The 11,709-nt window shown below is 39.3% G+C and overlaps 1 protein-coding gene across 2 annotated transcripts in view; it reads right to left on the reverse strand.

The window, feature by feature from the left end:
* The window catches only part of dync2h1 (dynein cytoplasmic 2 heavy chain 1), a 277,874-nt gene that overhangs the window by 240,703 nt on the left and 25,462 nt on the right, over positions 1 to 11,709 (reverse strand). For both annotated transcript variants that reach the window (NM_001423300.1, NM_001423299.1), the window contains 4 exon segments: positions 99 to 197; positions 6,229 to 6,393; positions 8,464 to 8,559; positions 9,583 to 9,778. In NM_001423300.1, coding sequence (NP_001410229.1) covers positions 99 to 197; positions 6,229 to 6,393; positions 8,464 to 8,559; positions 9,583 to 9,778 — 556 coding nt within the window.

Genomic DNA, 11,709 nt, shown 5'->3' on the forward strand with positions numbered 1-11,709 from the left:
GCACATTATAATGACCCAAAAGAAGCAGCTGCAGAATTGAGTAAAATGTAAACAGAGATGCTTTGCAGACAGAAGCAAAATCGAGAAATCATGATGACCTGAGACTCCAGTGTGGCAAATCCAGCCCTGAGATCCTGAAGACCATCTTTCCATCTCTGCTGCTGACGCAACAGATCCACTCCCATCAAACCCACCACCTGTCAAACACACACACAGACAGAGAGAGACAGCTCTTACACGTTCATATGACCGTGTGTCTGGAAAACAAGTTAAATGTTCATTTATAAACAAACAAGCGACTGTCTTATGAATAGATGTTGGAATGATCAAATGATTAAACAGATTAACTGCAGAACAAAACAGCACAGTGCTGCATTGAGATGCACAAATGCCCTGCTTTGGCTTTCTTTGATTAAGAAAAAACAGCTAAGAGTTTTGAAAAGTCATTTGCTTGTGTTTTATAAGGCCTGTGACTGTGTAGGATTTCAAGCGAGCGTAAAGCATTCGGCACAAGAAATTATAATTTGTAGCTTTAACAAAGATTGATTGTGTTTAACTATTTATACTATGTTAAGACTGTACAGTGTTTTTTATTTTTTTACATCTGATTTTTCAGTTTCTCTACATCAGGGCTGCTCAATCCTGTTCCTGGAGATCGACCTTCCAGCAGATTTCAGTTGCTACACATATCAAACACACCTGCCTGTAATTATCACGGGGTGTTCAGGTCCTAATTAATTGGTTCAGGTGTGTTTGATATGGGTAACAACTGAAATCTGCAGGAAGGTAGATCTCCAGGAACAGGATTGAGCAGCAATCTACATGGATAGGATAACGTGCTGTTTATTTAATTAGCATCTTTGCATTTATTAATGCATGTAATTAAAAAGCTTTAAATGAGATTAAAATTGCATTCACATTGCATAATACACTCACCGGCCACTTTATTAGGATCACCTAATACACCAACTGCTCGTTAACGCAAATTTCTAATCAGCCAATCACATGGCAGCAACTTAATGCATTCAGGCATGGTCGAGACGATCTGCTGTAGTTCAAACTGAGCATCAGAATGGGGAAGAAAGGAGATTTAAGTGACTTTAAACGTGGAATGGTTGTTGGTGCCAGACGGGCTGGTCTGAGTATTTCAGAAACTGCTGATCTACTGGGATTTTCACGCACAACCGTCTCTAGGGTTTACAGAGAATGGTCAAAAAAAAGAGAAAATATCCAGTGAGCGGCAGTTCTGTGGGTGCGAATGCCTTGTTGATGCCAGAGGTCAGAGGAGAATGGCCAGACTGGTTCCAGCTGATAGAAAGGCAACAGTAACTTAAATAAGCACTTGTTACAACCGAGGTCTGCAGAAGAGCATCTCTGAACACGCAACACGTCCAACCTTAAGGCGGATGGGCTACAGCAGCAGAAGATCACACCGGGTGCCGCTCCTGTCAGCTAAGAACAGGAAACTGAGGCTACAAAACTCCAAAACTGGACAATAGAAGATTGGAGAAACGTTGCCTGCTCTGATGAGTCTCCATTTCTGCTGAAACATTCAGATGGTCGGGTCAGAATTTGGCGTCGTCAACATGAAAGCATGGATCCATCCTGCCTTGTATCAACAATTCAGGCTGGTTATGGTGGTGTAATGGTGTGAGGGATGTTTTCTTGGCACACTTTGGGTCCATCAGTACCAATTGAGCATCGCGACAACGCCACAGCCTACCTGAGTATTGTTGCTGACCATGTCCATCCCTTTATGAGCACAGTGTCTCCATCTTCTGATGGCTACTACCAGCAGGATAACTCTCCATGTCATGAAGCATGAATCATCTCTAAATGATTTCTTGAACATGACAATGAGTTCACAGTACTCAAATGTCCTCCACAATCACCAGGTCATATCCTTTGTTATAAAGGCAGCACTTTGGGTTAAGTTAGTCAAAGACCAACATGTTAATATTGATGCTGAGGAACTGTACTATTCACTATCTTCAGTAAAATCTTCTCCCTTGTAGAACTTTTGTCAGCTTACTTATTTTATGTATTAGAGTAATCAAATACATTGGCGAGCCTCCCAAGAGCGGTTAAGCCAAATATTATGATGTCATAATCTTTTAGTATGTTATTTTGTGACTGTTTTAAAGCTAATTTAAACTATTTGGGAACAATAAATAATTTTAAGTTTGCCGTTTTAACAAAGATTAATTAAGCTAAATTAATTTTCTCTCAACACCAGATGCTGAAAAGCTTGTCCATGCTTTTATTACGTCTCGTCTAGATGTTTGTAACTCTTTATTTGGGGGTCTGCCAGCCAATTCACTTAAGATCTTACAATATGTTCAAAACTCAGCCGCACGTGTGTTAACTCACACATCATCTCGCTCTCACATTACTCCTGTTCTTCAGCAGTTACACTGGTTGCCTGTAAAGCCACGCATCGATTTTTTTTTTTTTTTTTTGACCTTCACTGTGAGTTTATTTGTGGGCTTAAATACTCTTTTTTTTTTTTTTTTTTCTTTTTTTTTTTTTAGTATATGCAAAAATCATACAAATACAAGAAAACATCAACAGATAACAAATACAAAGCAACAAAACAAAAACAACAAAAACATCAACAATATAGTCAGGTACTGGTATGTGCGTGAGTGTGTGCGTGTGAGTGTGTGTATGCATGAAAAGGTAACTTGGTGGACAGGTCAGAGTACATACATTAGGAACAATAACAGTCAATAAATGAAGCAAGTGTCACAGATATAGATAAAACATATAGAAAGAAACCAGTCAGAGGTAGGGAGTAACAACAATGCTTATTAATGTATGATAGTAAATATGAGAGTAAAAAGAGAGAAAGGACAACAGTAATAACTGACAACAATAATAATAAATCACAAGTGCTACACCAACTACTACTACAGAAAGTTACTTATATTACAACTACTAATGCTTCTACTACAGCCACAACCACGACTACTACTACTACAATGTCTACTAATACTGATACTACTACAACGACTACTACTACTGATACTACTATAGCGTTTGCTACAATTAATACAACAATGTCTACTGCGACTACTACTACTACTACTATTACCACTACTACTACTACTACTACAACTTTTACTACATCTACATCAACAACATCTACTACTGATATTACTACACCAACAACGACTACTACTACTACTACTGTAACCACCACACCATTACTACTTCTGCTACTACTATACCAATGACATCTATTACTACATGAACAACAACTTCTATAATCTCCGTAACAATTACTCAATAACAATCGATACTATTACAATGACTACTACTTCAACTACTACTACTACTACTACTACTACAACTACTACCATTACGACTACAACAAATGCAACCTTACTAATGATAATGGTATAAATACTTGTAATAATGATAATGAAAAGATAACAGGACAAGTCAGAACAGTATTAATAATAATGATAACAAAAAATAAAAGTAATACCATTTATGACAAAGATGTCGAGGAAAGGGGAGGGTGGGAAATCAGGGAGAAGACAAGTAATAATAATAAATAATAATAATAATAATACTAAATACTAATACTATAATAATAATAATGTCACGCATCGATTTTAAAACATTGATTTTACCTTACAAAGCTGTTCATCGTTCTGCACCTGATTATATATGTGACCTGATATCTACCTCCTCATCCTCTCGCAATCTAAGTTCTGCTTCGAGCTCACCTTGTATCAGCCCCGTTGCAAACTTAGCAGCATGGGAGGCAGGGCTTTCTCTTATCGTGCACCTAAATTGTGGAATGCTCTCCCCACAAACATCAGAAACTCCAGTTCCTGGACTATGTATATTTTTATTATTATTATCATTTTTACTTTTTTGTGTATTTCATGTTCTTATGTGTGTTGATGCTCTTGTTAGCGCTTTGAGTTTGAGAAAAGCTCAATATAAATAAAATGTATTATTATTTTTATTATTATTATCATATGAGGACTTACATTTTTTAATTACATTTTATATTTATTTTTGGATATTTTATGCAGATGCACTCCCCTACAAAATCATCCCAATAAATGTAAAATTGTGAAATCTTCCCAACAGTAACTCGAGTCATATTGTGAAATTATATTCATATCGCAGAAACACAAAATATTGCAATGTCAGTCTTTTCCAATATTGTGCAGCCCGAGTATACAGCTGCGTCCCAAAAAGCACACTATACACTATGCACTTATGCACTATGTACTTGCACACTCAACAGCATAGTATATGAATGTAATGTCATCCCAAATTAAACACTAACATTTATTTACTAAGCGGAATTCAAACGGTTTCCCAGATGACGTTTGACGGTTGCCAAATTAGCAAAATAAATGACCAAACTATCAAATAATACCTGCCATGAGTATAACCACATTTACCATCAGAAGGGGGCATAATCACTCACATAGGAGAATTTTGCTTTCACAATTCAAATTAAAGAAAATAATCAAACACCAGCGCCTGCTAACTCAGCCTCTTCATCAGTGGCTCAGTAACACAGCTGTTGAGTGTGTGAAGTGTCTAATATTACACACTTGCTTTTAACGGTAGAATAAGTGCATCACACGAGTCTTTTAAGTGCACTTATTCTTTTAGCATATAACCAGTATTTCAGAGTGAATGCACTACTTGTTATTAAGTAAATTATTTTAAATTAGATTATTTTAAAGTAAATGTCACACTTTACAATAAGGTTCATTAGTTAATGTTAATTAATGCATTTACTAAGATGAATAAACAATGCATTTACTACTGTATATGTTCATGTTAGTTAATGTTAGTTAATGAAAATACAGTAGTTCATTGTTAGTTCATGTTAACTCATGGTGCATTAACTAATGTTAACAAGCATGGACTTGGATGTTAATAATGCATTAGTAAATGTTTAATTATGATTAATAAATGCTGTACATGTGTTGTTCATGATTAGTTCATGCTAGTAAATGCATTAACTAATGAACCTCATTGTAAAGTGTTACCAAAGTAAATTATTAGGTAGATTATTAAGAAAAACTCGCCTCAGACGGTTCAGTTTAGTCTGCATCAAACCTGCAGGAAAATGTCAGGCTTTGCTGAAAGGCTGATTATTTTACCAACAATGGTGGTGGCCTATTACAGATTTCAAAGAAAAATCTCAATATTAAAAAAGAAACATAAGCTGGACCACAACAGATCAGATCAATGTCATAATGAATGCTCAAATAATGCAGTCTATAGCTTATAGCAAGCATCATGTTAATATACAGCAGGCCTATAGGTCTGTTATTTTTACTAAAGAAAATATATCATTTGTGTTTATCACCAGAACTATAGAAAATGTATTATGTTAACCCTCTCAAGGCAGACGTTGCTGATTTGCAACAGTTAAAAGCATAGATTTTGCATGTTTCTAAAAATTTAATTTGACCCTGAAAGGGTTAATAATACTTTCGTTTTTTTTATTTTAAATAAAAAAACGGCACAGTATCGGGATTGGATCTGTATTGGTCGATACTCCAAATTTTGGTATCGGATCAGATTATTTCCAAAAAAAATGGTATCGGTGCATCCCTAGTAATGTTGGACACTTCACACACACTTACCGACCTCAGTTTTGGCCATGTAGCAAAAGAGGCGGGGCTTCCGATGAAGGGGTGGGGCTATCGGGCACTGACGTTTGATTACTTTTTTTATTTTAGATTGTGAAAGCAAAATTCTCCTACATTCAATTCAATTCAATTCACCTTTATTTCTATAGCGCTTTTACAACGTAGAGTGTGTCAAAGCAGCTTCTCTCAGAAGATCATAGTAAATTGAAACAGAGTAGTTCTGTTTTTGTAGAGTTTAAGTTCAGTTCAGTTTAGCTCAGTTCAGTGTGGTTTAATAATCACTACTGAGAGTCCAAACACTGAAGAGCAAATCCATCAATGCGCAGCTCTATAGATCCCGAACCATGCAAGCCAGTGGCGACAGCCGAGAGGGAAAAACTTCAGTAATTTGCAAAAGTGAAGAATTAAAAAACCTCAAGAGAAACCAGGCTCAGTTGGGCAAATGGTGATTGCGGTAATACTTATGCCAGGTAGTATTTGATAGTTTGGTCATTGCCTTAATTTGGCAATTGCCAAACGTCATCTGGGAAATGGTTTTAATTTCTGCCTAGTAAATAAACGTTAGTGTAGTAGGAGCAGAGATGAAGATGACCTTATCAGTGAAGTCTGTGTGCCACTTTCTGAGCTTGCGGTTCTCTGTGGAGAGTCTCTCAGCGGCGCTCTGCAGTTTGCTGATGTACTGCTCCAGCTCTTTCGGATTCTCCCACGTCATCTGAAGCTTTCCACCTTCATCTCGAGACTGAGAGCGAGGATTCTGCTGCGAAACAAATCACAAAAACAAATGATCTTCGTGTGAACTAGATACCTGATTATTTAAAGTATCACAGACTGAATTAGAAGACAAAATACTCTTCCTTTTAAAATGTTGTAGTTAGTAAGGTAAGAGCAACAGTGTTGGCAAAGTAATAGTTCACATGTGACAATAAAACCATTTTGAATGTTGCAAAAGATTCTATTTGAAATAACTGCTACTCTTTTCTATTCATCAGTCAAAAACCCTGAAAAATAGAATCAAGAATGAAGGTTTTAAGAATATGAAGGATCATATCTGTTGAGCATCAAATCAGCATATCAGAAAACTTTGTGAAGGATCATGTGACACTAAATCTCATGCCATATCACCCTGCAGCCCAAGAGCGGTTACTCACTGAAGCTAAGCAGGGCTGAGCCTGGATGGGAGACCACTAGGGAACACTAGGTTGCTGTTGGAAGTGGTGTTAGTGAGGCCAGCAGGGGGCGCTCAACCTGTGGTCTATGTGAGTCCTAATGCCCCAGTAAAAGTGAAGGGGACACTACACTGTCAGTGCGCGCCGTCTTTCGGATGAGACGTTAAACCGAGGTCCTGACTCTCTGTGGTCATTAAAAATCCCATGGCACTTCTCGTGAAAGAGCAGGGGTGTAACCCTGGTGTCCTGGCCAAAGCCCCTCTATACGAGGCCCATACGATCATGGCCTCCCAATCATCCCCTTCCACCGAATTGGCTCTATCACTGTCCCTCCACTCCACCAATAGCTGGTGTGTGGTGAGCGCACTGGCGCTGTTGTCCTGTGGCTGCCGTCGCATCATCCAAGTGGATGCTGCACACTGGTGGTGGTGTGGAGAGACCCCCCTCATGATAGTGAAGCGCTTTGAGTGTGTGACCATACAGAATAAATGCGCTATATAAATACATGTTACATTACATTACATTACTAAATGAAACTGAAAATTCCAACTCAGGCTCATTCTGAAAACGTACCACTATATACATTTCTGGAGAGCACCAAATTTGCCCCAGGAGCCACGTTGTTTTGCAGTTTTTGTTTTCGCGAATCCACTTGAGGCTGCTGTGTATGCTTTTTGAGATCCTTAATTTCTCGCGCAAGTGCCATTCGCGCCTGCTGTTCTCGCGTAAATCCACCAGACTGACTGACTGATCGACCGACCCACCCTCCTCCTTCCCTAAACCCAACCAATAGTGTTTTCAAAAGCACCGATTGCCCACCCACTCAACTAAATCCAGCTTCAAAAATCAATTCAGAAAAAGAAAAGTCCTCGCCTAACTTTTACCACGTTTCCAGATTTTACCATATTATAACCCTGTTATTTACTTGTTTACTTTATTTTTTGGCTTCTGTTTTTGTCTTTCTGGAACTGTTCTTCGCTAGACTCGAACTCTGTCTTTGTGGTTAACTCCTCTCTGCGTCCTCATGGCGAACTACTGGACAAACTGGTAGCAGTGGAAAAGCCGTCCATACGGAGGTAAGCGGTCAGCTGCAAGCACGAAAAGGAAAGGCGTCATACTGCTCCGTAGAATTCTTTTTAAAGACGAAATGCAGCCATATGTACCTCTGGCTACATAATTCGCAATCTCCAGAAATGTATATAGGGCTAAGTTTTCAGAATAAGACTGTGTTGGAAAATTTAGATTGGACATGCAGGATTACATTATAATATGTATTAAGATAGAAAACTGTCGGAATTTATTTTAAGGGATAATTATTAGTATTAATAAACCATTAACTGTGACTTTTCCCCTCAACAAACTTCTAATTTGTTGCTTATTAATAGTTATTAAGGTAGAAATTGGGTTTGTGTATTGGGTATGATGATAGATGTAGAATAAGATCATGCAGAATATGTCTTTTATACAGTAAGTGCTAATAAACAGCCAATATCTGGTAGGTAATAAGCCACTAGTTCAAAGAGAGAATTGGTCCTTCAACTAAAGTGTGGACTCTTATTTTAAATTATAATGATATTATACAGAACTTCAAAAAATAGCATTGATGATTAGGCGATCTTTCAAAACATTAGAAAATCACGGCAGTAGGAGAGAAGTATTACCTTGATGACCTGTTCAAAGGCCAGAGCACAGCCGAGCATCATGGGACGTTGAGAAGGGATCATCTGCTGATCAATGGTGTTGTAGAAATGAGCCACCTGTTGAACACAAATACAGAACAAACAAAAAAATGAACATCCCTACATAGAATGATATATTTAAGCTAATAATTCTCTTTGGGAGATGCTAATGAAAATATCAAGCGTAACCACATTTAAGCTACTCGCAAAAAGTAACTGTGAAAATGTGCAAAAGGATAATCAGTGGTTAATTTAATAGGCCCTATTATGCAAAAAGGGCGGCACGATGGCTCAGTGGTTAGCACTGTGGCAAGAAGGTCATTGGTTCGAGTCCCAATTTGGCCAGTTGGCTTTTCTTTGTGGAGCTTGCATGTTCTCCCCGTGTAGGTGTAGGTTCCCTCCGGGTGCTCCGATTTCCCCCACAGTCCAAACACATGCACTATAGGGGAATTATATGAACTAAATTGGCTGCAGTGTATGAGTGTGTGTGTGTGTATGTGTGTGTGTATGGGTTTTTGTGACATATCAGGACACAAATCTGTATAATGACATGGGTATGGCACAGGTATTACAAAAAGGAGGTGAAATATGAGGACAGTGGAGACGTCCTCATTTCTCTAAATGCTTATAAAACCTAAAGAATGAGTTTAATCAGAGAGTAAAGCAGCACACAGTCTCCTGTGATGGTTGGGTTTAGGGGTTGGGTGGGGTGAGGGCAGTATAATATACAGTTTGGACAGTATAAAATGAATGGAAACCTATGTAATGTCCCCAGTTTTCACAAAAACAAACGTGTGTGTGTGTGTGTGTGTGTGTGAATGTTAGAGTGTATGGGTGTTTCCCAGTACTGGGTTGTGGCTGGAAGACCAACTGCTGCGTAAAACATATGCTGGAACAGTTAGCAGTTCATTCCGCTGTGGCGACCTCTGATATAAAAGGGACAAAGCCGAAGGAAAATGAAAGTAAATGAATATTAGGCAAAAATTAGTTGATGTGTTTAGGGGGAGAAAAAAAGTCAATAAACATTTTAAGCTCTTTTCAAAAAAAATACTAGACTAAAATTCAAGAATTCCAGAAAGCTGTGTATGTTTGTTCACGGACCTGTTTGAGGATGATGGCCTGTCTGTAGAACTTTTCTGCCGTGTTTGCCGCCTGCTGGATCTTTGCAGGAATGGTGAAGCCCAGAGCCGAGAGCTGCCGTACCTCTCGGAGTAAACTAACCAGCCGGTCCGAGTACTGGATCTTCAGCTTGCCGTCCATGTGGTCCAACTCCATCACCCGATTACTGGCCTGCAAACTAAACAGCAAAGGAAAAAATCTGAGGTCATGTCAATAAATGTGCAGAAATTAGTGCTGCCAAATGATTTAATTGCATCCAAGATAAAAAGTTAGTGTTTACATAATATACGTGTATTTGTATAAATATTGAGTAAATATAAATTCATTCATTCATTTTCTTTAGCTCAGTCCGTTATTTATCAGGGGTTTCCACAGCAAAATGAACCAACTGGAAGGTGTCACCCAGCGTCAGCCTGCGGACTCCACCTCGATCCTCGGACTCCTCCCTCATCTCCTTCATGAGTCGTCAGCCTACCAGCTCCGCCAGGTTCCCTCATCCCTCCGTCTCCGCTTTCCTACACCTCTGGGGCCTCATGTACGAAGACTTGCGTGGAAATCATACTAAAATATTGCGTACGCACAAAGCTGTAAATGTGCGTACGCAGAAAAAAATTCAGATGTATGAAACACTGCGTACGCCGAATCTCACGCATATTCTTTTGTACATCCGAATGAACGTGAAACTGAGCGCAACATGCACGAGCGCAAAACCCCTCCCTGCCTCCTCCCCCGTATGAATATGCTAATGACTATGCTAATGGCAAAACCCAACGAAAAAGCAAAGGCAAAAGCAAGCAAGAAGAGAAACTTTGAACAGAATGTGAATTGGTGGTGCTCCTTTCGGAGGTAGACAGGAGAAAAACTGTGTTATTTGCAAGTTTGTTCTCCGGAATTAACAACAAAAGAAAAAAAATAGAGTGGGAGAGTTTAGCTGATGCGGTTAACACAGTTGGGTCTGAACATCGCACTGAGTGCATTAAAAAAAAGAAATAGTGTGGTTTATATCTGTAAAATGTTGCAGCACTCGCAACAGTATCAGTGGCGCGCTCCTAAGACGTATGTCATCATGTCTTGACACGTTCGAGCATGAACTCGGCTCGAATCCAGCGTCTGATGAACTATTTCTTGTTTTTTCCCCCGCTACATATCAGATTTTGCCTAATATTTATCACGAGAAAGACAAGTAGGAATCATCAATAAGTCTGTGCATCATATTTTATTTGCACATTTATTGAATGGAAATGTTTCTGATTCACGCATGCAAATTTATCTTCAGATAGTGTCTTTACAGCTATGTGCGTGCAGTAGATCGCTCAGATTACATTGGGAAAACAGGCGACCGCTGCAAATTGTGCTTTAATGTTTAGCTGCTCAACTGTATGGTATGGAAATCTTATTTACCTGCTAGATCGATGAACCCGTCTCATACAGCTGCCATTGCAAGGCTCAGACACTTTGTAGAGTGCAATTTAACACAACTGCCTCTAGGAGTCGCCAATGGAAATAAAACAGACACGCACAAAAAATGTGCGTACGCCTGCCAGAAAGCTGCCGTGAACCTGCGCACATTCCCACGTTCAGTTCATTGTTAGTAAATCCAAACGTGAGCGATTCTGAGCGTGAAACTTGGCGTACGCAAAGTTTTTGTGCGTACGCAGCGTTGATACATGAGGCCCCTGGACTCCACTCCTTTGGCTACGGCTCATCACTTTGTCCTACTGGCTACATTGAGCTCCTCCCTCCCTCCAGCTTCTCCTTGGTGCTCTGTCGCTTTGGCTCTGCTGCGGGCTTCCGGACCCACATCATCGCCTTGGTTGGGTGAGCCGCCTGCTCCACCTAGGCCCTCCAGGACGGTTGTTGCTAGAGCTGATACGTTTGCGGCCGGAAGTTAACGCGAATTATTTCTATTATTTATTAAATTTCTCATTTGTTGTATTTTATTAACGTCTACCCCCACCCCACCCCAACCCTAAACCCAACCGTCACAGTAATGTAAAAACTGTAGTTGTACCGAGTATTAGTTATGTTATCTATTAAATTACCCAATAAAATGTCTTTAACGCCTACCCCCACCCCAAAACACAACCCTCACAGTACTGTAAAAATATT

Source organism: Danio rerio, chromosome 15 (assembly GCF_052040795.2).
Source record: "Danio rerio strain M-AB ecotype USA chromosome 15, GRCz13ab, whole genome shotgun sequence".
NCBI lineage: Eukaryota > Metazoa > Chordata > Actinopteri > Cypriniformes > Danionidae > Danio > Danio rerio.